Source organism: Rhincodon typus, chromosome 7, assembly GCF_021869965.1.
Source record: "Rhincodon typus isolate 14 chromosome 7, sRhiTyp1.1, whole genome shotgun sequence".
NCBI classification, from domain to species: Eukaryota; Metazoa; Chordata; class Chondrichthyes; order Orectolobiformes; family Rhincodontidae; genus Rhincodon; species Rhincodon typus.
Genome location: NC_063338.1, coordinates 4,909,160 through 4,934,402, shown reverse-complemented (window position 1 = coordinate 4,934,402; position 25,243 = coordinate 4,909,160). Strand labels below are relative to the sequence as shown.

The 25,243-nt window shown below is 41.5% G+C and overlaps 1 protein-coding gene across 1 annotated transcript in view; it reads left to right on the top strand.

Moving 5' to 3' along the window:
- The window catches only part of LOC109927323 (protein FAM117B-like), a 182,030-nt gene that overhangs the window by 37,503 nt on the left and 119,284 nt on the right, over nucleotides 1-25,243 (top strand). Inside the window, exon 5 of the mRNA XM_048598678.1 lies at nucleotides 16,729-16,818. Within this exon, the coding sequence (XP_048454635.1) occupies nucleotides 16,729-16,818 (90 nt within the window). The remainder of the gene's footprint in view (nucleotides 1-16,728; nucleotides 16,819-25,243) is intronic.

Below are 25,243 nucleotides of genomic sequence, written 5' to 3'. Positions count from 1 at the left end.
CTAATAGCACCAGCGTTGAGGCAATGACCATCTGAAACCGTCTCTACTGGGCCAGCCGCGTGCTTAAGGTGTTGGAGTTCTGACTGCCAAAACAAATGATCCTCGTCCAACTCAAGGAAGGCTCTCAAAGGAAAGGAGGACAAAGGAAGCATTTCCCTGAAGGCTTCCCTCAAGAAATGCAACATAAATGTCACTATGTGGGAGACCTTTGTTCAGAAGAAACTGACTTGGAGGAAACGCCTGCACGAAGGCGCACAATTCTTTCGGAGCGCTGGTCAGCAAGAGCAAGTATGAAACAAGAACTTGAGAAAGGACTGTGAATGATCTCCATGCCAATGATCGATTCCATCTCCTGGAAACGCCAGACAAATACGTGGTTGGAGAGATGTCTCTAGGATCAGGCTCATCAACACACAAAGACCCATTGAACCCATGACACGGAATTTCCTAGGTGGACAGTCACTTGTTAGTGTGATTGCCAACAGCGTTGACACTGAGCCTTTGATTTAAACACTGTTTTGCCTATTCTTGTTTGATGCACCTTGTACATTGCTTGTAATAATCATACTTCTCGGGATTCCACCAAATCTAGCACATGTCCATAATACTTGGCCAGGGCACCTGGTCAGAAACAGGATTTCATGTCTTGAGCTGCCACAAAACTAGCAATAATTTAGTAACATAAGAACCAAGAGCAGGAGTAGGCAATTCAGCCCAATGCATCATGCACCATTCACTATAATGCTGGCTGATCCCATCTCTGTCTTCACTCTGCTTTCCTGCCTGCTCCCCATAACCCTTCAACCCATTATTAATTTAAAATCTGTCTTCTCCTCAACTTTACTCAGTGTTCCAACATCCTCCATATTCTGGGCTAGTGAGTTTCACAGATTGAAGACCCTTTGAGAGAAATAATTTCTCCTCATCCCTGATTTAAATCTGCTTCCCCTTATCTTAAAACTATGACCGGTTATTCTAGATTGTTTCCACTTGCATCTGCTTTGTCGGTTCCCAATAACACCTCGCAGAACTCCATTAGGTCTCCTGTCATTCTTCTAAAATCATTGTTCGAGATTGTTCTAAAACTGATTATTTCACCCATTTGGTGAACATATACTTTGATTTGGAACAAAAACAGAAGTTGCTGGAAAAGCTCAGCAGGTCTGGCAGCACCCGTGAAGAAAAGTCGGAGTTAATGTTTCGGGTCAGGTGACCCTTCCTCAGAACTGATGGTAGCTAGGAAAATGTTGGTTTATATGCTGAAGATAGGGTGGAGGAGGAGTTAGGGAGTAAATGATAGGTGGGGATAGAGCCCAAAGGGAGAGAAGAACAGTCGGACAGACAAAGGAGTTGATAATGATCTGGCAAGGAGGGTGAACAGCTGTTAATGGGGACTGTTGTTGGTTTAATAATAGAAAATGTGTCATGGCAGGCATTACATGAAATCCGTTTTGAAGGTTTGATTAATTTCTTGCTGAGTATCTTAGGCAGATGATACACTGAGGAAGGCTAGCCAAATTTCTGATCCTTACCATTGAATTGTCTATTCATCTTGTAATTCTCAGTTTTCCTATTCGATTCTTTTCTTCTTTGTACTCAATTCCAAAGTAACCTTGAAACTAGGACCATACTAAGCTTGTTTCTTCAATGATTTATCAACCTGTCTACAAATAGTGCACATGCACACCAATACAGCTTAAGTGGCCAAAGTGAAAATGTACTTTTACCTCTGCCACTGAAGGTAGAGAGATGTTTTTGCTGGGGTTTGTTGGTCTGTTTGAGTGTAAACAATATATCCCAACAAATAATGGACAGATTTCAATGAATCTTGATGTACAGCCATGATATGGCTCGAGAAAATGTTTCCTCCGGGTGCTCCGGTTTCCTCCCACAGTTCAAAGATGTGCAGGGTAGGTGGATTGGCCATGCTAAATTGCCCGTAATGTCCAGGGATGTTTAGGTTCGGTGGGTTAGACATGGGGAAAATGCCAGGGTAGGGGAATGAGTCAGGGTGGGATGTTCTTCAGAGGGCCAGTGAACTCGTTGGGCCAAATGGCCTGTTTCCACACTGAAGGGATTCTGTGAAAGAACTGGTCAGATTTTAGCAAGGATGTAGATCCAGATTCATATCCTAAATGTTTTAAAAAGGATTTTTGATTTGGTTTAATATTACCACATGCACAATGTTTTACGTGCTATCCAGACAAATCATACCTTACATAAATACATCAAGGTAATAGCAGAGTATAGTGCTACGGCTACAGAGAAGGTGCAGAGAAAGATTAACTCTAAGATCTGAGATTTCTTAACATTGACTTTATTTAGAATGTTGCTTATTGTTTTATTTACAATGTTATGGATTGTCTCAGATGTTGTGGTGGAATTTGTCCTAGCTGTAAAAATATGAGCAGAGTTTTCAGAGCAGGTTATTGAATGTGTATTGACCTGAGGCTTCAACATAGAGCTGGGTAATTGTCATAACATTGTGCCTTTCATTTATCCTGTCTGTCAAATTTCCACCTGATCTATTACAACCATTTTTGCTGACACCACTGTTTTGTCAGCATCATTTTCTTCAGCTAACACTGATAGTAAATACTCATTCAGTCCTTAACATAAATCACTTTAATTATCTAAAAGTGCCCATTTATCCTGTGTGCTGACATTCTGTTGCAAGTCACCTGAAGTGCTTTTAATGTGATAAAACCTGGGAATGTACATTGTTAAAAGACAATCAGCTCTAAGGTAACTTGCTCAATGAACAGAACATAGAACATAGATCATAGAACAGTACAGTACAGGCCCTTCGGCCCATGATGTTGTGCCAAACTTTTACCCTAATCCGAAAGTCTATCTAACCTCCACCCCTACCTTATACTGGCATCCATATGCCTATCTAATAGCCGCTTAAATGCCCCTAATGAGGCAGACTCCACTATCCTCTCCAGCAATGCATTCCATGCCCCGACCAGTCTCTCAGTAAAGAACCTACCTCTGACGTCTCCCCTATATCTACCTCCAACTCACTTTAAAACTATGCCCCCTCGTAATAGCTACCTCCACCCTAGGAAAAAGTCTCTGGCTGTCTACTCTATCTATACCTCTGAGCTGTTTGAATGTTATGTTGAGACAGATAATGCAAGTTTTGTTCAAAGGCTCTATTATAATTTTTAAAGAAATGGGTAACTTCCTCCATTAAAAAGATGTTTCCTTCTCTCTGATTCAAGTATTTGTACATGTTCTCAGGTGTACTTCACTGTATAGGCAGCTCTGTTTCTTAGTGTTACTTGGTCAGTTTATGAGTGAAAATCTTATTAACCTTTAGCCAAAGTCAAACTGAGAGCTTTGCCATGACTACAAGAATCAAAGCAACAAGAGATGAAAGTAAACACAAAATATTGGAAATACACTAAGCCAGGCAGCAACACAAGGGGACTTGCCTAGTGTGCAAGTCCAAATTGAATGCATCCTCCTCCTCAGCAGTTTGCCTCACACCTCTCCTCCCAAAGTGTAAGACTTGATGCTGAAATTCATGATAACTGCGGCAGCTATCAATGCAAAGACGCCCAAATGCTCAGGGACTTTGGGGTTAACATCTTGTCAGCTGCTTGCGCAAAATCAACATTAAACTGTTAGTTTAGTTAACTGCAAAGTAAGCAGTTTAACAGTTTTTATCTTTCGAACCAACTGAGATTATTTTGTCGTCCCCCGGAAAACTCCTCCTGGCCTCAATTTGTAGACTTCTGATTTCCAAGTTAGTTTACAGCATAAGCATCATGGTTGATTTTACCTAACAAAAATACTTGCTCTTTAGTAACTGGATAACAAGTGGTAGCCTGAATGTTAGCAGTTTCTTCTCCCATGATATTGGTCATTGCTGCCTTTTGGAAAACAATTTGTTCCATAGTGGAATTTGAAATGGCAATTGAACTTGAGGCAATGCTGCCTTGTATTGCTCCAGTAAGAATTCTGTATTTCATGAGTTTTTTTTTGAGTGAAAATGCTTTTAGACATTATCTCTCAGTTAGCTCTAATTTTAAAATATGCTCCCTTGTTTTCCACATTACAAGAGAGACTGCATTTCAAACATACCTCTAAAGAGGTTTGTACCTTTGTCTAAAGAGGTGTCGTACCAGACTCGAAATACAAAATCAGTTTTTCTTTCCGCAGATGCTGCCAGATCTGCTAAGTTTCATGAGTACTTTGTTTTTATTTTAAATGTACCTCATTGAAAGTAAAACGCTTTGGAGTGACCCGAGATTGAGGGAATAAGGGAGGGTGTACAAGAATTGTGGCAGATTTACGTAAGGTAAACAAGGAAATGCACGGAACTAGGACTGAATTTAGATTTAGGATTTTAGTGAGCAATGCAGCGGGCTGCAAAGAAGTACATGTTTGCACAGTGAGTGATAACGATGTGGGATGGCTGCTGAGCAGGGTGTGAAAGCAGAGATGATTGATGACTTCAAAAGGAAGTTGGTTGGACAGCAGAACTAAATTTGCAGAGTGATGGGGATGGAGTGGAAAATGGGACAAACTGGATTGCCATGCAGGAGCCTGCATAGACTCCACGGGTCAAATAGTGTGCCATGATAGCTTTATGACAAAATAAAAGTTACATTAATCCATCTTCAGTGTTAGCTGATCTTAGTCTTGGTGATTTGGCTTTTGCACTTATGAAGTGAGAATAGAAAAGTAAGTGCTAAGATTTGTGATTTGTGATTTTGACTTAAACCCTGCGTACAAAGTGTTCGTGTAGTAATCAAATGAGAATTGGAGTCGAAACTTTATTTGCGTATGTTGAGTGAGCTCATGTATGAAGAATTGCCAAGTAGTAACGACAACTGCTGTCCATGAGACTGTTTCCAAAACTGATAGAAAAAGTGTCCACATTCTATTGCTGTTGTTGACAACATTGGAACAAGTTGTCAGTTGAGAACATATTATTCAGTTTCTTGAGAAAGCTGAAAGTCAATCATCAAGCTCTTGCAACCCATACAGTTGAATAAATATATTTTATCGAGCCTGTTGCTTTGAGATCTGTTCCAATTTAAGTACCTTTGTTGGTCTCAACCATAACAGCATTGTGTGGTGTTATAGTGAATACTATTAACTGTCAGAAAATCCCTTCGAACCTTTGCTTCAGATATTGGGAAAAATAAGAAGTTCTTCACCAGATATAACACAGTGTGGAGCTGGAGGAGCACAGCAGGCCAGGCAGCATCAGAGGACCAGGAAAGTTGACGTTTCGGTTTGGGACCCTTCTTCAGAAATGGGGGAAGGAGAATGGACAGAGGAGGGGTGGAACTAGGGAAGGTAGATGGGATGGTGATAGGTGAGTGTAGGTAGGGAGCGGTGGGGATTGGTCAGTGAGGTGGGAGGGATGGATAGGTGGGAGAGAAGGTGGATAGGTTGTGTCAGGTCAAGGAGGCGGGGATGAGAGGGAGGGTTGATCATGGGGTGGGGAGATTTTGAAACTGGTGAAGTCCACATTGAGACCATTGGGTTGTAGGCCCCCAAGGCAGAATATGAGGTGCTGCTCCTCCAGTTTCTGGGTGGTGTCATTGTGACACTGGAGGAAGCTCAGGATGGGCAGGTCGCCCAGGGAGTGGGAGTGGGAGGGGAGTCAGAATGGTTTGCAACTGGAAGATGTTGTCATTTGTTACAAACAGAGCGCAGGTGCTGCACAGAGCAGTCTCCGAGCCTCCACTTGGTGTCACCGATGTAGAGGAGGCCACATCGGGAGCAGTGGATGCAATAGACCACATTGATGGATGTGCAGGTGAACCTCTGTCTGATGTGGAAGGCTTGTTTGGTGCCTTGGATGGAGGTCAGTGGGGAGGGTAGGGCAGATGTAGCACTTCCTGCCTTTGCAAGGAAAGGTGCTGGGGGTGGTGGGGCTAGCGGGGAGTGTGGAGCGGACGAGGGAGTCGCAGAGAGCGCGGTCCCTATGGAAGGCAGATAGGGGTGTGGAGGGAAATATATCTTTCGTTTGGGGTTGGATTGCAGGTGGCGGAAGTGACGGAGAATGATATGTTGAATACGGAGGTTAGTTGGGTGATACGTGAGGACAAGGGGGATTCTGTCTTTGTTTTTGTTGTGGGGAGGGGATGTGAGGGCAGAGGTGCGGGAACCGCAAGAGATGCGGTCGAGAGCATTTTCGATCATCGAAGGGGGGAAGTTTCAGTCCTTGAAATAAGAAGACATCGGGGATGTTGAGTGGAACGCCCCATTTTGGGAGCAGATGTGGCAGAGGAATTGGGAGTAGGGGGTCGCATTCTTGCTGGAAGGTGGGTGAGAGCAGGTGTAGTCTCTGTAGCTGTGGGAGTCTTTGGGCTTGAAATAGATGTCGGTTTCGAGGTGGTCACCACAGATGGAGGCAGAGAGGTCCAGCAAGGAGAGAGAGGTATCAGAGATGGTCCAGGTGAACTCGAGGTTGGGGTGAAAGGTGCTAGTAAAGTTGATGAACTCCTCGAGGGAGCATGAGGCAGCGCCGATACAGTCATTGATGTGGTGGGGGGATCGTGCCAGGGTAGCTGCAGAAGAGGAACTGTTCCACGTGTACGACAAAGAGGCAGGCATAGCTTGGGCCCATGTGAGTTCCCATGGCCACCCCCTTGGTCTGTAGGAAGTGGGAGGAGTTGAAGGAGAAGTTGTTAAGGGTAAAGGCCAATCTCTGAATAAGTTACTCACCAGCTTTTTATAATACACAATTTGCAGAAAAAAAATTGAGAGCTTTCTATTTTAAGATGTTTTGTCTTGATGAAATCAGATGTTGAACTTTGTCCTTCCTGCACCCGCACTATTTTGCATCAGATGCTTTTTTTTAAACAAAACTGAAATTTTATCAAACTTTGTTATTTGCTTTATTTCATTTCTCTTCACTTGTGTTTCCCCACTGGTTCTATTTTTTCCGTATGATGACTTTTGCCATTAGTTGGATGTGTTCTCAGCACGCAAACCTTTGGAGGTTGGGTTACTTCTTGAATTCTCGTTCTTTCCTTGAAGTCATGCATGCATTGCCTCTTGAAGCTTTGCTATTCACTCCAGATTTCTACCAGATGAAATGTTGAATTTTATAAATAAACCGGTTCTAAGTTGATGGATTTTCGCAAAGGGGAAGTGACCACTGTAAGCTCACTTAGTTTATACTAACAACTTGTGTAGTGTAGTGTAGTGCCTTTACAGGTTGTCATGTATTCCAAATGTTTCAGTAATCAAATAAACTCTGACACCGTGCCATGGAATGATATCAGGATAGATGACCATTGGGCCTAATCAAAGGGAAAGCTACAAAGGAAGAATGGATGAGGAAAATTGAAAAAGCAGAGTGGATCTAGCAAATCTTTCACCTGATGCAATGGATAAATGTGTAATTTTCAACTTGACAAACTGGAACAAATGCAGTGCCACAGCAATCAGTGCTGTGAACACAATTATTGGCAGTCTACATTCATGACTTGGATAAAGAGGTAGAATGTATCCTAATTAAATTTGCTGTGATACAAAAAGAGGAAAACAAGTCCTGAGCTGGATATGGGGTCTGCAAAGGGATACAGCAAGCATGTGGGTGGACAAAACAAATATTTGCAGATGAAGTATAATATGGTTAAATATGTGGTTTCCCCCTTTGGTAGGAAGGTTAGAAAAGCTGTTTGAATTGACAGAAGCTGCAGAATACTGTGGTACACAAAGATCTAGGAATCCTTGCATATGAATCAGAAAAGGTCAGCTTATAGGTACAACCAATAATTAGGAAGGCAAATGCAATATTGGCCTTTATTGCAAGGAAGATGCAGCATACACGTAGGGAAGCATTACTACAACTGTAATGCATGGTGAGGCCATGGTGAGTAGTGTGCACAGTTTAGGTCTCCTTTTTTACGTGATCTGACAACAGCTCCCTGACGAATCAAATATGACAAGTTTTGAGTATGCAACCTCCTAATTTGCTCTTAATCTGAACCATACTGAGTGACAGCAATGCTTAACAGTCAACCTTAAGTGGAGATAGTGGGGTGTCCTTTACTGAGCCATCTTTGAATAAGCCACATGTCATCTCACTTGAAGATCAGCCGCATTGGCGTCCTGTCATTTTGAATTTGTATGTTAGCTGTGTTGAAGCAATGAGTAATACTGATGCTCAATATTTAATTGTGTCATCTGATCAACGTTTTCATAGTTATGCAATAAAATCAAGTTTTGGGCATTTGTGGCACAGTGTAGTATGCCTATCTTTAAGCCAGGAGTCCCAGGTTCAACTCGCACATGTTCCAAAGGTGTGTAGTAATATAAACAGAAATTGCTGGAAAAGCTGAGCAAGTCTGGCAGCATCTGTGGAGAGAAAGCAGAGTTAGCATTTTGGGTCCAGTGACCCATCTTCAGAACTGGAGTTTTCGCTGAGTCTTTATAGCAATTTCTGTTTCTGACTTCCAGCACATGCAGTTCTTTGGTTTTTTGTGAGCGCAATAACATCTCTGAGCACGCTGATTAGAAAATACATAATTATATTGGTGGCTTGTGGTACAGTAGTCATGTCCCAACCACTGAATTAGGTGATCCTATGTTCAAATTCCACTTAGTCCAGAACTGTCAACCTGTCTGAACAGGCTAATTTAAAACAAAAATCTTAGAGTGTACCACATTGCTAGAAAATTTTTAGCTTTTTTAATTAAATGCTGTCAAATCACTGATATTAGTTTTTTTTTCCTAAAAAGAGAATTTGTATAACCTTCATTTATTTGGTAAATTTGCATATTTTTAAGTTAATCTTTCCAGTTACTCTTATTGTGAGAGCAGCTTGTCTTGAATGATCCAGGAGTTCCACTTCAAAACATGAGTTGCATGTTGGAAGTAAATAGACAACTCAAGGTAGTTGGAGCTTGCCCACCTTTAAGTGAAATTAGAGAATAAGAGACTTAAATGTACCATATTTAGAAGTAATGCAGAATGTTAGGAAGAGGCCCTTAACGTTTTATTGAAGCAGTGTATGGCTCAACTACTATTGAGAGAACTACATCAGAAAAGACTTACTTATATATTCCATGTTTATGCTGTTATTTCCTGAAATCTAAATCTGCTTCACAGCTCAGTGATAAAATAATCTTTAAATTATTTTGTTATAACTAAAATTTGATCATATTTTGTTTGGTTGCATGCTTCTTATCTGTTCACAACAGATGATGGCACAGGTGATTTTACATTTTCATTTGCAATAGCAGTTAAATTGATTTGGAATTAAGAATTTTATCATTACGAGGTGTTGATGCATAATATGTTTTGGGCTATGGAAATCATTTTATCTCCCAATTCCTTGGCTACTACCCCACAAGGTGAAACTTGACCACAAGAGATTTCAGAGGAAAGATTCCAGGTTAAACCCATCCTTTCTGGGATAATTCACCTTTTAGATTATCACCAAAACCTGAAAGATATGAAGAAAATTGTATTTGAAGAATTTAAAGAAACAAGGTTTTGTTTGGAAGCTGCTCTGTTGAAACTTTGCCAACTTGTCAAGGTAAGTGAAATTGAATAGAAATTTAACTGCACTGGATAGGTTGAATATGATTGTCGTGTTGTCTTAATGCAGAAAAGTTATTTATGTTAATGATTGTTTAGAAAGTGTCTTGACTTGGCCCCATGACCTCTTGGAACATTAGGATTTTAATGTGCAAATCTTTGAAAATTTATCTTTTTTAATATGCTGAATAAATAATTCATCGGACAGCTTGTTTTTGTTGGTAGCCTGTTCAAAGTCAGAAATTTAGGTTGCTTCTATACATGATGATACAGTCTGACTTGGTGAAAGCTGTTTGTCTACATCTTTCTTGTATCCCAGTGAAACAGATTTTGTGTATACCATGTCCAATGATCTGGTATAAAATAGCAGTATCCATAAAATCCATATTGAATACTGTTAATGTAGTGATCCTGGTTGATTCCCAGTTTGAAAAAGGAGAACTTGTCAAAGTAGATTTTTATCTTGCTGATATGTTATTTGTGGAGAGCCAGAGTGCACTACTTTGTATAAGGAATTAAAAAGCAGAAGAAATTAATGAGTTTTTTTGTAATGCATTTTGCTTATAAAGATAATTGGTTAATAAAATGCAGATTTAGCAGCATATTGTATAATTGTGCTAGGGTATTGTATAATGGCACAGCCCCAGAGGCAGCTTCTCCACCAGCGCCAGAGTTAAATTTCAGCCCTGGGCAACTGTCTGTGTGGAGTTTGTACATTCTGCCTGGGTTTCCACTGGGTGCATCGGTTTCCTTCACAGTCTGAAGATGTGCAGTGAGTTAGATTGGCCATGGTTAAATTGTCCAGGGTTGTGCAGGCTAGGTGGCTTAGCCATGGGAAATGCAAGTTTATGGGGATAGGGTGGGAAGCTGGGCTTGGGTGAGATGCTGTTCGGAGGGCTGATGCAGACTTAATGGGCCAGATGGCCTCTTTCCACATTATGAGGATTCTGTGATCTGTAATCAACACAGTTTATTTATGGAGCCGTTTGCAGATGCACTGGTATGTTTCAAACTTGATATTACAAAAGTTGCCATCGTGGGCTAAATTGTTCTTTTTCTCACTTCCCTTTTAAACTTTTTTGTCTTGAGAGTATATAATTTTTCTTTCCCTTTTAAGGACTGCATTTCCAACCATTTTTATTCAAGTTTTAAGGAAAAGGCCAGCTGGCTGTTGAATAATTTGTTTGTACATTTAATTAAGAGCAACAGCACTGTAAATTCACTGAACTTGCAATATTTTCTCATATCCATCCCTAAAATTATTATTAAGCCTGCTATCAAATGAGGCACTTGAATTGTTATGAAGCCGCCCCTGCCTGGCATATGCTGAACACTAACCTTTCTGACAGCACTTCTGACCTCTGTCGATGGTGACCCTAACACCAAACATCAAGCTATCGTTTCCCAGACTGTCATAGACCTCATCTCCTCTGGAAACTTTCATCCACAGCTTCCAACCTCATTGCACCCTGGTGCCGTACAGTCTGATTTTTACTCCTTTGTAAGACTCACAAGCAGGTGTGACACGCTACGCCTGTTTCAGCCTGCTGTTAGCCTGACCTGATTACTTACCATTTTGACACTATCACCAGGGTTCAGCCTCATCCCAGTCTTCTCTCAACTGTTTGTTTCTCACCATGGACCTTCAATCATATTACACTTTTTATTGTCCTTCTGGGTGGCTTGTGGGCTTGCAGATTTTTTTTTTGTGAATGAAGGCTGAACCAGTTCCATTCCTCCAGCACCTTGAGTGAATGTGTTTCCACGTCAACAACTTCGCTCTATTCACTTCATCCAAATAAAGGATATTGCTTTGGGAATTTGTAAGGGCTCTTGCTTACCATATCTCTTTGTGGGATTCACTGAACTTTTTTGCTCTAGTCCAACTTGGGTTCTTGCCCTCCCTGTACTGATCTGTTATTGCTATCATTTTCTGCTCAAATCCCAAACTGGGAAATTTCATGGGTTTTGTTTTCAGTTTCAAGTCTTCCCTTGCCTTCACATGTTCAACCTCTGATATTTGATTTTTCCATCTCCATTCTTAGACTGTCAATAAGTATTAGCCAAAAGCCCACCATAACCATGGCCAAACTTCCATGCACCCTTCTTCATTAAAGCACTTTATTCTCACAGTTCATTTTGAATTGCGATGCTTGTTCAATGTCATCTTCCATACCAGTGCTTTAAATGCATCTTTACATCCTGAACAAAGGCTTAGAAACACAAGTTGACAGCTGTCTGCCCCACTTCCAGCACATCTTCTGTCATCCCTAGAACCATGATAGGGGGCCACTTGTTTTCACTCTCCACTCCATCAGCTTTTGCAGTTAATAGTTCATCACTTCCTTTTTCTTGTTGACCCCAAAGGATGCCACTAGCAAACTCATCTTTCCTTTCTGTCCACCTTCCATCATCATTGGCAGTCCCTTGCAGATGAGAATGACTCTCTTCCGCACTCAGGGTGAGTCTGTAGGTGGCTGTACAGATAGATACGGCCACTGCGGGCTCTGTTACGCTTGGGATGGGTGGTAGTCATAAGAAGGGATGGGTGGGGCTCTGGTGTGGCAGCTCACTCCTTTTTGCTGTTTTAGCCTGCCTTCCATGTTTTTCTGATGGCATGACACCTTCCTGGATGCTCCTCCTCCACTTAGGATGGTCTTGGACCAGTGATTCTCTGGTGTCTGTGGGAATGTCGCACTTCACCAGTGAGGCCTTGAGGATATCACTGAAGCACTTCCTCTGACCACCTCGGGCTCACCTGCCATTTTGAAGCTGGGAGAAGAGCACCTGCTTGGGGAGTCTCGAGTTGGTCATGGCAGACAACTTGCCCAGCCCTTCATAACCAATGAAGGGTGGTCAGTGCCGCAGTGATCCACTTCCAACATTCTGAAGGGACAATTTATTTCTGGTGCATTGTTCAGTTTGTTCACACTGCCTCCCTTTTTCCCTGGCATCTTCCTGCTCCGAGTAGAAGATGTTAACACTTTCCCTTTTACCACCTTCTCTCTCAGTATCTAAGGCCCCATTTATGCCTTACAGATGAAGCAGTAATTTACTTGAATTTTCAGTTTGGTATACTTTGTTCATTGCTAAATGGGGTTGTCTCTACTTTGGGATCTTGCACAACAATCTGTGACTGGCCAGGCCAGCATGATCCTAAACCTTGTGTTGCCTGTCATTTTAATTGAGCACCATACCTCTCCTTTGACCTGTCTGCCCAAGGTCGCCTTCACTGTTCTAAGAAGCTGAAAGAACAGCACCTCATGTCAGCATCTTTTATTTGGCACAGAACGTTGAGTCCAGAAAGCTTTAAAATTCAACAGTTGCAGGTTGTAACCACTGCTGCCATTTCTTTCCCTCCAACAGGAATGGAAGGGTGGATTAGTAAGTTCACGGATGATACGAAGGTGGGTCGCGTTGTGGACAGTGCGGAGGGCTGTTCTAGGTTACAAAGGGACATTGATAGAATGCAGAGCTGGGCTGAGAAGTGGCAGATGTTGTTAATGATTATGCTATTATCATTTCTTCCTGACTGAGGCTCACCTTTTGTTTCCTTACTTTCCCAGTTGGCACGCTCTATTGCCTGACAGCAGCCTCTCTTTGTCATATAAAAGCAAAATACTGTGGATGCTGAAAATTTGAAATCAAATAGTACAAAAGAAACTCAGCAGGCCTGGCAGTATTGGTGGAGAGAGAAAAACCATAAATGTTTCAAATACAGTATGACTCTTCTTTGGAATAAGGAGGAGTCATATTGGACTCTGTTTACTCTGTTTCTGTCTCCACACAAGCTGCCAGACCTGCTAAGTTACATCGGCAATTACTTTTTATTTGATCAATTTTGTCGTTTAATTCTTTAAATGCTCACTTTCTTCTTTTGCCTTCCACTGTTGCACACATCTTCCCTCCCTATTCCTATGCCTGCCTTTGTACGTACTTGAAACCTACTATATCACAAATTCCTAGTCCTGATAAAAGGCCTTTGATTTGAAACATTAACTTTGTTTCCCTCACCTGACCTCATAATTTCCAGCACTTGTGTTTTTTGTTATAGCAGTATTGAAATACTTGAATTTAGTTACTTAACATGCACCCTAACCGAATCTGTGAAGTGGCAGATGGAGTTTAACCCTGAAAAGTGTGAGGTGATTCATTTTGGATGGACAAACTTGAAAGTAGAATACAGGGTTAACGGAAAGATTCTTGGCACTGTGGAGGAGCTGAGGGATCTCGGGGTTCATGTCCATAGTTCCCTGAATGCTGACACCGAGGTGGATAGAGTTGTTAAGAAGGCAATACTGTGTGTTAGCTTTCATTAATAGAGGGATTGAGTTCAAGAGCCGTGAAGTTATGCTCCAGCTATACAAAAGCCTGGTTCGGCCACATCTGGAGTATTGTGTCCAGTTCTGGTCGCCTTGTTACAGGAAAGATGTGGAAGCGTTGGAAAAGGTGCAGAGGAGATTTACCAGGATGTTGCCTGGAATGGAGGGAGGTCTTACGAGGAAAGGTTGAGAGCGCTAGGGCTTTTCTCTTTAGAACGACGAAGGATGAGAGGTGACTTGATAGAAGTGTACAAAATGATCAGAGGTATAGATAGAGTAGACAGCCAGAGACTTTTTCCTAGGGTGGAGGTAGCTATTACGAGGGGGCATAATTTTAAAGTGAGTGGAGGTAGATATAGGGGAGACGTCAGAGGTAGGTTCTTTACCAAGAGAGTGGTCGGGGCGTGGAATGCATTGCCGGAGAGGGTAGTGGAGTCGGCCTCATTAGGGGCATTTAAGCGGCTATTAGAGAGGCATATGGATGATAGTATAAGGTCGCGGTGGAGGTTAGATATCCCTTAGGATTAGGGTAAAAGTTTGGCACAACATTGAGGGCCGAAGGGCCTGTACTGTACTGTACTGTTCTGTGTTTACTGTCATTATTTCAAAAGGAGATAGTTAATATGTTGTGATAAAATATAATCTGGCTGTAGACATTCTTTGGCTCATGTATGTTCACTAAAAATGACACTGTGTGATAGAAAGTTGTAAAATTTATTTTCTGGAACTCTTCACAGTTCAGTGCGTAGCTCCTTTTTCACTGGGAGCACTTTAGTGAGTGAGGAGGCATCAAGTAAGGACTTGGATAGTGGGGAATTCAGTGTGAAGAAAGTTAAGGAAATGTAGAACATGATCGGTAATTTTGATGTGGGCTGCCTGCTAACTTGCAGGGTCATTGCTGATGGTGGTTGCTTAGGCTGTATGGCCTGTTTATACACATATATGATGTAATATTTTGATGTTGTGATTCCAGCAGTAGTGGAGAAATTTTGATATTGGAAGTAAAAAAGAAAAGTGTGAAAATGCTTTATTTCATATTCCTAATCTAAAGTTTCAATTTAAAAGTTATTTTTCAAACAGTTGAACATCAGAGTGAAGATGCAGGAAAAAAAAAGTGTGCTTAATAGATTAACTGCTCAGTGATTCAAGGATATGCTGCTGCCACCTCCACTGCTTTTTTTTTAATCACTGATAAGAGAAGTGACTACAAGCCCAGTTCTTGAATTCAGAAGTCAGAAATACATAAGCATTGTATTAATGGGGGTTTAACTGATTTAGGAACAGGAGTGGGACCTGCTGAGTCATTCCCAAGATTGTGGCTGATCTGATACTCTGGCACATACTCCACCTACCCTCAATCACTTTTCACCTTGCTTATCAAGAATCTATCAACCTTTGCCTTAAAAATGTTCAAAGACTGCCTCGTCACCACCCTTTTGAGGAAGAACATTCCAAAGACTCACCAAATGGAAAATTCTGTTCATTTGAGCCTTAAATGGGGAAGGGTCTAGGCCTGAAATGTCAGCCTTCCTGCTCCTATGATGCTGCTTGGCTTGCTGTGTTTATCCAGCTCTGCACCTTGTGATCCCTATTTTTAATATCCTTTTCCACATCCACCATCAACACGCAATAATAACATTTGCACCTGTATTCCCAACAGGTTGTTAGTTTTAAGTGAGTGACTGCAATTAAAACAGCTTGTTAAAAAATTTGCTTAGAAGGGGATTTGATAATTCTGATGCACATAACTTTGTAGCTGCTGCTCTAATTCTGCAATGGTTCTGTAAATGGAATAAGTACTTTTTATTTAATCATCTTGGTGTATAATTCCTGTTAAGATGATCGTAGATGCATTTAACAGGAAGCTCAATAAGTATGCAAGGGACGATGGGATAGAAGGATACATTGATTGGGTGAGAAGAAGAAAGGTGAAAGCTCCTGTGGAGCGTAAACAATGGCACTGCCCTGTCAGACTGACTTGCGTGCTTATGTTGTTAATTGCAATGCAATGTTAAGATTACATTGAAGGCATGCTTCCCAATTATAAGTAAATCCAAGTGTCTGTGATTGAGATTTTTAAGAAGTCAGAATGGGTTGTGGTTCTTTGTGGAATAACAGTGGTTATGATTGAAATATTCAAAAGATCAGGCAACGTTCATGGAAATAAAGTAATTATTTCAGCTCAGTGGCCTGCCATCAAAGCTGATGAAAGGTAGAAGCGTAATAGGTTTTAAGCAAGTGAAAGGAGCAAAGAAGAAGAAAAGTAGAAAAAATGAGTTAGAACATAGGTAAGATTAATAGACAAAAGATTTCATGGTTCCTAAGCCAATGAGAGTAATGGTGGGTAAAATAAAACTAAAGATGGGCCTCTTGACACACTCAGGGCCTCGATTGAAGGAAGAGCTCTCAGAATATCTTTCAGGATCGAGATGTAGAGGGACTTGTGTCTTCTCTGAATCTGAGACCATTAGGAGCAGGAATCTTGTACAAGTTTTGTAGGTCTCAGAAAAGTCATGTAATTAAGTAGGAAGAGAAGTTGTTGAGATGGGAAGCAATAAGTTTAGTGGACTGGACAGGATAATCCCATTGATGAATTTTGGGGAGGAGGTAGTTGTGGACTGTTAGGAATGGAGTGGGTTCAAGGTCCTTGTTGGGGAGGTAGGAGGAACTCTTGGGGAGTTTGCATTTGGTCTCTGGTAGGTAGAGGTCATGCCAATCAATAAGGCAATGGTCAGATTTCCAGCCTCTCCAGTATATTGCTTTTCTATTACTTGTTACACTTGCATTATCTTTGTTAACCAAGCATTCTTTCAAAAGCTTGAAATACAGTCAGAATAATGAGGTTGTTTTATAACCAGTATATTGTTTGTCTTTGTCTTTTTGACAGACTCCAAGTGCCTGGGCAGAAGAGAGCTCTGAAAAGAAGGGATCCCACAAACGCTCTGCATCCTGGGGAAGCAATGACCACTTGAAAGAGGTGAGAAATCGATTATTCTTTGAACATTCAAAGCAAAAGGAGTTTCTTAATGTATTTTGAAACTCCACCTTGTACTTTTGTAGTTTTCAGACTGCATTCAGTAACATCTGTCAGGTCTGTGCATTGAACTTATTTGATACTAGTGACCTAACAAATGAAAAACAGAAAGTGATAGAGAAACTCAGCAGGATTGATAGCATTAGTGGAAAGAAAGCAGAGTTAACGTTTTGAGCCCAGTGACCTTTCTTCAGATTGATATTCTGGAAAATGGTCACTGGACTCAAAATGTTTACTCTGCTTTCTCTTCACAGATGCTGCCAGACTTGTTGAGTTTCTCTAGCAATTTTTGTTTTTGTTTCAGATCTTCAGCAGATGTAGTGCTTTGTTTCATTTTACCCAACAAATCAATATTGGAACGTTGGACCCTTAAGTTAGCTTTGCCTTTAAGTAAGATCATGGTTGATCTTGGACCTTAACTTTCCTGCCTGATCCCCACACTCATTGACTTCAAGTTCAGAAATCTGTGAAACTTGAACTTGAATATACTCAAAAACTCAGCATCCATAACCCTCAGAGGCAACATTTCCTTTAAGCTCTGTGGCTATGCAGCTGCTGAGAACTTCACATGTGTTGTTTTGGTGACTCAATGCAATGTTTCTGCTTGCCGAAGCCGTGTCAGTGCACAGACCTCGGAGACCTGTGCAATAGCAAGGCAAATTACAGAGCATGTTTCTCAGAGGTACAGAATTTTAGAGATTTGCAGGCAAGGCTGGATAAATTTCTCCTCATTTCAGTCTTAAATGTCCAAATGCTTCTCCTGAGAACATGCTCATAATCCTTGACTCTGCCCAGCCAGGAGAAAACCGTTGCACATCTACTCTGTCAAGACCTTCCTCAGTTATTCTTGTTTCAATGAGGTCACCTTTTTTCTTCTAAACTCCAGCCAGTATAAGACCATTCTGTTCAATCTCTCCTCGTGTGTCTATCCCCTCATCCCAGGAATTAATCTTGTTAACCTTTATATACCCTTTTAAGGTAAATAATCTTTCCTTGTGTATAGAAATCCAAACCTAGCATTCTATGTGGTGTCGTCAAAGCTCTGCAAAGTTGCAGCAAAAAATGTTTATTTGTGTTCTAAAACCCTATGAAATAATTACTTGTGTCATTTGTCATCTTAATTGCTGGAATAGCCTGTTAACATTTAGGTACTTTGTGTGTTTGAATGCCTTTATCTCTCTGGTCTTCACTATGGACAGTACATTGTGGTGTGTAAGTTGACTGACATGCAAGACAAGTTCATTTTCTGCACCAAAATCTATGCTTTTGCATGTATACTCCTTAGAAGTTAATTGCAATATGCAGTAAACTTGCACAGGGATCAGAGACCATTTGGATTGTGTCACAAAACTGTTGCGCACACTGTTGCAAGAGTAGATGGAGGAATCAACCCGGAATATGACCACGACCAACTGAAGACTTAAGGTCCAGAACCTGTCACATCCCTAGCCAAGCTGTTCCAATACAGCTACAACACTGGCATCAACAGGCAATGTGGAAAATTGCCGAGGTATGTCTGTACAAACAAAGCAGAATAAATCCAATCTGACCAGTTATCACCCCATCAAACCTGTTTTGATAATCAGTGAAATGGTGGAAGGTCTTGTCAACAGTCCTGTCAAGCAGTGCTTGTTTAACAATAAACTGTTCAATGGTGCTCAGTTCCTACCCTCATGGGGTGGCACACTAGCTCAGTGGTTAGCACTGCTGCTAGGGACCCGGGCTCGATTGCAGCCTTGGGCAACCATCTGTGTGGAGTTTGCATGTTCTCCGCAGGTCTGCATGGATTTCCTCCGTGTGCTCTGGTTTCCGCCCACAGTCCAAAGATGTGCAGGTTAGGTGGATTGGCCATACTAAATTGCCCGTGGTGTTCAGGGATGTAGGCTAGGTGGATTAGCCATGGGAAATGCAGGGTTACAGGGATAGGGTAGGGGGCAGGTCTGGATAGGATGCTGTTTGGACTCAATGGGCTGAATGGTCTGCTTCCACACTGCAGGGTTTCTGAGTCTTATTATATCTGGACAAAACAGCTGAATTCCAGAGATGAGGCAAGAGTGCCATTGACATCGAAGTCACATTTGACTAAGTGTGCTTTCAAGGAACTCCAACAAAACTGGAGTCAGTGAATCGGGAAAACTCATTGCTGGTGGGAGTCATATCTGACTCAATGGAAGATGTTGTTCTTGAAGTTTAGTCTTCTAAGTTGCATGGCATTTCTGCAGGAGTTCATCATTGTAGTGTTCTGGAAAATATCATCTTGAGCTGCTTCATTCTGACCTAAGGTCGGAAGTGGGGATGTTCACTGATTACACCATAATCAACACTATTTGTGACTCTCCAGATACTGAATCAGTCCATATCCAAATGTCACAAGACCTGGACAACATGCAGGCATGGGCTGACAGGTGGCAAGTATCATTCAGATCACACAAATACCAACCAATGACTATCTCCAATAAGAGACAACCTAACGATCACCCCTTAACATTCCGTGTCACGGTATTACCATCATGGAATTCTCCACTGTCAACATCTTAGAGTTTACCATTCACCAGACACTCAACTGGACTACAAACACACAGTATACGTATAAGTACAGTGGCTGTAAGAGCAGGCCAGAGGCTCAGAATATTGCCACAAGTAACTCATCTCCTGACTCCCTAAAGGCTGTCCATCTATAAGACACAAGTCAGGAAGGAGTATAATGGAGCATTCCCAACTTGCCTGGATGACAGCAGCTCCAACAGCGCTTAAGCTTGACACCGTACAAGGGGAAAATAGCCTGCTTGATTGTACATATGGTGCCAAACATCCATTTCCTCCACCGATGCCAAGTAACAGCACCATGTGCCATCTATAAGGTGCACTGCAGAAATTCACCAGTGATCCTTAGGTAGCACCTTCCAAATCCATGACGACTTCGATCGAGAAGGGCAAGGACAGCAGATACGTGGGAACGTCGCCACCTCCAAGTTCCCCTCCTACTCACTCACCATCCTGATTTGGAAATATATTGCTGTTTCTTTGTTGTTGGGACAAATTCCTGGAATTACCTCCTTAACATCATTGTGCATCTGCTGACAGTGCATGGACTGCAGAGGTTCAAGAAGATAGCTCACCACTGCCTCCAGGGCTGCTAGGATCAGGCAATAAATGCTGTCCCAATCAATCACGCACAGGTCCCACAAGTGAAAAAGATTTAATTGCACCATTAAGATGAGGAATCAGCCATTAGCCTGATCTTGAGAAGCATGTATCGAAGTAGTCCTTGAAAACCGACACAATTGTTACTTTGTCACCAGAAATGCAGTACAGATATATGCACTTACTCTTTGTTTTGGCCCACTTGAGTCCAACAAAGATTTCAGATCAACTGTTAGTTTGAGTAGTTGTGTAATGAAACAGTTTTGCAACAGACTATAAAAATTGCTCAGAGACTTTGATGCCAAAATTCCTGGCTTCCAACAGTTCATCAGACAATTGCAAAGATGTGGGTACTCATCAAGTCTCCTCAACCTGAGCAGCTGGACTGTGGAGTGGAAAGGTTCACAAAACAGTTTAGTGAAAAAGACAGGACATGAAAAGACTAGATTCATGGTGATACGAGCCTGCGTTGCTGATGGAACAAAGCCTGTGGTAACTTCGAACACAAAACCACACCAAACGTCAAATTCTGTCCTTGAGTTTTTGTACATGTCAATGACAATGATAAGATAGTTGAGGGTGTAATGAGTGAAGTTATGGTTGGAGAATATATAGATTCGGTGCTTGATTGTTCACAAAAAGAATGCAGTTTATTAGTGTGGTGGTGAGCAGATCTCAAAACCGACAAATCAAGAGGTGCCTGTGAAGAAACAATGTACACAATAGTTATTTCAGGAGGACTAATGTCCAGAATTCAACCTTGGATGTATGTCTCAAAAAGCCATTCACAAATCGTTTGTGCGAAATTGAATATGTGGATCCATGACACAGAAATAACCCTCAAGGGAAATATGCACATTGCCCTGCTTACGGTTTTGTGTGGTTTCATTTTCAAATCATTGGATGCTGTTCATGCAAAAGTGTCATCAGATCATTCACAATTGTGGATTAAGATATTCGGTTGATGAACAGGAAGGTGTCTTGTTATGGAGGGATGATACTGAAAGCAAAATTTGACCGAGAGCGTAAATATTATGGTGCCTTAGTTTCAGTGATTCAGACTGAATTAGACGAGCTTTGTGTTGAATGCTGCAGACGGTGAATTTGACAGTCTTAAAATTCTTTGAATGTGCTTGGAGGTAACTTTCCATAACTCGTTCATTCAATAAACTGTGCCACATTAATTTAGTATGAGTTACTGGTTTTTCCTCCACATTCATAATGGCAGCCATCTTCACCCACACTAGTGTTACATATTTTTAAGGTATTACACAAGTTGGTGGTCTTTTCTTTGAGACATATTTTTGAGGCTTCAAAGGTTGACCTAGTAAGCCATGCTTTCCAGCAATAATTTCTCATCACTTTAAAAAATATTCCTGCCAAAGTGATTGCGTTTCATGCATTGTATGCCATCTGCCACCTTCTTGTCCACTCACTTAATCTGCTTACCTTACTTGACAGTCTCGTACCTTAATTCTGTACTAGCTTTGTATCTTCAGCTAACTTTAATACGTTATGCTTAGTCCTTTCAACTAAGTTACTAGCGTAGATTGGAAATAATCACGATTTTAGGACTGATCCTTGCAGCATCCTAACAGGGCATACCAACCTACTCCTGTCCTTTATCCATGCCAATATATTATACCCTACCCCAAGTCCTCTTAGTTTATGTAACAGTCTGTTATCTTTATCAAATGTGTTTCAAAAGTTCAAATGTACTACATCCAAAATTTCTCTTTTATCTACTCTGCTGCTTAGCTTCCTAAAACTCATGAGCATTAAATCTGGTTTGCTTTGTTTGCCAAATGTGATTTCACATTCCTAAATCCATGTTACCCATGCTTTTTTTGTTTTTTAACTTGATCTTCTTTGTTTTTGGTCAATGAAATTTAACCTATGCCCTCTTCGTTGTCATTGTACTCTGAAATAACATTGCCTGTACCTTCACAAGTGACCGTTTATTACTAATGCAAACTCTGCTTGCCTTTTTTTTGCAGAGAAACATAGTGAATTATGGCACAGGAGGCTGTGTGGTTCATTGTATCCGATCAGCTGTATCCCTACATGATACTGCATTGCATGTGCATAAGCAAGCTTTTTAAATGTGAAAAGGGTTTCTGCCTCTCCTATCAAGCAGTAAATTCTAGACTCCTGTTGCCCTCTGGGTAATGGAAATTGATACTTACTCCTCTGTAATTCTGCTAAATGCTTTAAATCTCTGTCCTCTGGCATTGACCTGTTTGCAAACACATAACTTTGCCATTTACTGTATCTAGTCTTCTTGTGATTTTATATGCCTCACTTAAACCTCCTCTCTGCTTTCCCTATTACAAAGAAAATAACTCCAGCTTATTCAGTCTTTGCTCAGAGCGAAACAAAAATCTCCAAACTTGTCAACATTTTTAAATTTCCAATTTACCATCTGCGGTGCAATCACCTCCAACCTGTGATGTGATGACCAGAACTCTGGAAAATACTCCAGATGCTATTGAAGTGGTATTTTTGTACCATTGTAGCACGTGCGTCCTGCTTGTATCTTCTAGGCCTCAACTGTTAGACGACAGGACAGAGGAGCAGAAGTAGGCCATTCAACCCATTGGGTTCACTCTGCCATTCATTTCGATCATTGCTGATCTGATAATGCCACAAACAGCAACTCCACTTTTCTGCCTTCTTCAAATAACCCTTGATTCCCTTACTGTTTAAAAAAATCGGTCTGTATCAGCTTTGAATATATTTAATGACTCACTTTGACAGCCCTCTGTGGTAAACAATTCCACAGACTGACACCCTCAGAAAAAATTTCTCCTTAACTCTGTCTAATGATGATTATCAATCCATTTTCAATTGTCAGAAAAAAACATATCTGGTTTACTGATGTCGTTTAGGGTGGCATGGTGGTTCATTGGTTAGCTCTGCTGCCTCTCAGTGCCAGGGACCTGGGTTCAATTCCACCCTTGCGTGACTGTGTGGAGTTTGCGTATTCTGCCCAGGTCTGCGTGGGTTTCCACCAGGTGCTCCGGTTTCATTCCACAGTCCAAAGATTTGTAGGTTAGGTGGATTGGCTGTGCTGGATTGCCCATAGTGTTCGGGGATGTGTAGATTAGGTGTGTTAGCCATGGGAGGTGTAGGGTTGCAGGTAAATGGTAGGGGGATGGGTCCAGGTGGGATGCCATTGGGAGGGTTGGTGTGGACATATTGGGCTGAAGGGCTCGTTTCCCCACTGTAGGGATTCTATGATTCTATGATGATTTTATAGTTGAAGGATGGAAATTGCCATCCCTGCCTAGTCTGGTCTACATGTGACTGTAGACCCACAGAATGCGCTGGGCTCTCAGCTGCCCTCCAAGCAATTAGAGATTGCCAATAAATACTGACCTAGTCAGCGATGCCCTTATCCCATGAATGAATTATATTAAAAACATCAGGCCCTCGACTATGATCACGTGCTTTCTTGGAACAGATATATCTAGGTCACTGCTCCAAACGACTTTGACCGTTTTATAAAATAAATAACCTTCACAGAACTAAGCCTTTTGCCCTTCTGTTTCTAAATTGAACCCCAAGATCCAAATAGGATCACGAGTCAGTTATTCAGCCCTTCAAGCCTGCTGTGTGGTTTGGAGAGCTCATGACTGATCAGACTGTGGCCTTAACTTTCCTGTCCAGTCCCCTTGATTATCCCTCAGGGTTATCCCATGACTTCATTGTTGATCAAAAATCTATCTTAGTTGTGAATGTATTCAGTGGACCAGCTTGACTCCAACTTATGTTCTGGACTAAAGAATTCTGAAGATTAACAACTCCTGGGGTGGGTGGTGGGGGAGAATCTCCTCCTCTCTACCTTAAATGGAATCCCTGTTTTTTTAAAAAAAAATCTGTGCCCTATTTTTAGATTTCCTCAAGACAAAAAGCCATCTTTCAGCATCTACCCTGTCAAGCTCCCACAATTGTCCAGGAATAGAGGATAACAGTAGTGAAACTTTGCTACTGTTACAGTCAGAGTGATCAACTCCTCTTCAGTGCATTTAAAAAAAAGTTTCAAGTTGCTAGGTATCACCTGTATTTTAAAAATGCTTCACGGTTTCAATGTTCCAGGGTACAGAACTTACAGGCATGACATAAGTACAAGTAAGGGAGGAGGGGGGAGTTGCCCTTTTGATAAGGGAGACATAACATGCTTAGAGAGGATATTCTTAAGGGGCCATCAAATAAGGCCATATGGTTAAACTTAGAAACAAGAAGGGGATGGTCACTCTTTTGGGACTGTATTAGAGATCCCCCCAAATAGCCAGTGGGTACTAGAGGAGCAGATGTGTAGAGAGATTGCAGATACCTGTAGGAATAATAGGTTGGAGATTGGTTGGAGATTTTAATTTCCCCTGTATTGACTGGGCTTCCCAGAGTGCTAAAGGCCGGGACGTGGTGGAATTTGTGAAGTGTGTCCAAGAAAGTTTCCTAAATCAATATATGGAGGGCCCTACTCGGGAGGGTGCAACACTGGACCTTGTTTTAGGAAACGTGGTCAGGCAAGTATTTGAAGTGTCAGTTGGAGAACACTTTGTCCAGTGACTATAACTCACTCAGTTTTAACACTGTTGTGGGAAAAGATAGGACAGGTTCACAGGTTAAGGTGCTAAACTGGAGCAGGGTCAATTTTGGGGCCATTAGGATCTAGCAGAGGTCCACTTGGGGAGTCTGTTTGAAGGAAAAGGAACAACTGGCTAATGGAAGGCTTTTAAGAGTGTGATATCAAGAGTCCAGGGACAGTATGACTCTGTTAAGGTGAAGGGAAAAGCTAGCAGGTTTAAGAATCCCTGGTTGATGAGGGATATTGAGGCTCTAGTCAGGAAAAAGATAAAGGCATACATTGGGTTTAAACTCAAGTGAATCTCTAGATGATTATAAAAAGTGTAGGAGCACACTCAAAGGGAAATGAGAAGAGCAAAAAGAGGGTATGAGATTGATCTGGCAGATAGAGTTAAAGATAATCCCAAGAGGTTTTATATCTATGTCAAAAGGGTGGCTAGGGAGAGATTAGATCCCCCTAAAGATCAGCATGGCCACCTGTGTGGAGCTGTAGGAGATGGGGGAGATTTTTAATGAATAATTCTCCTCCATGTTTACTGAGGAAAGAATCGTGGATGCAAAGGAAATAAGGGAAACAAGTGGGAATGTTTTTGACCGCATACACATTACCAGAGAGGAGGTCGTAGGAACTGCA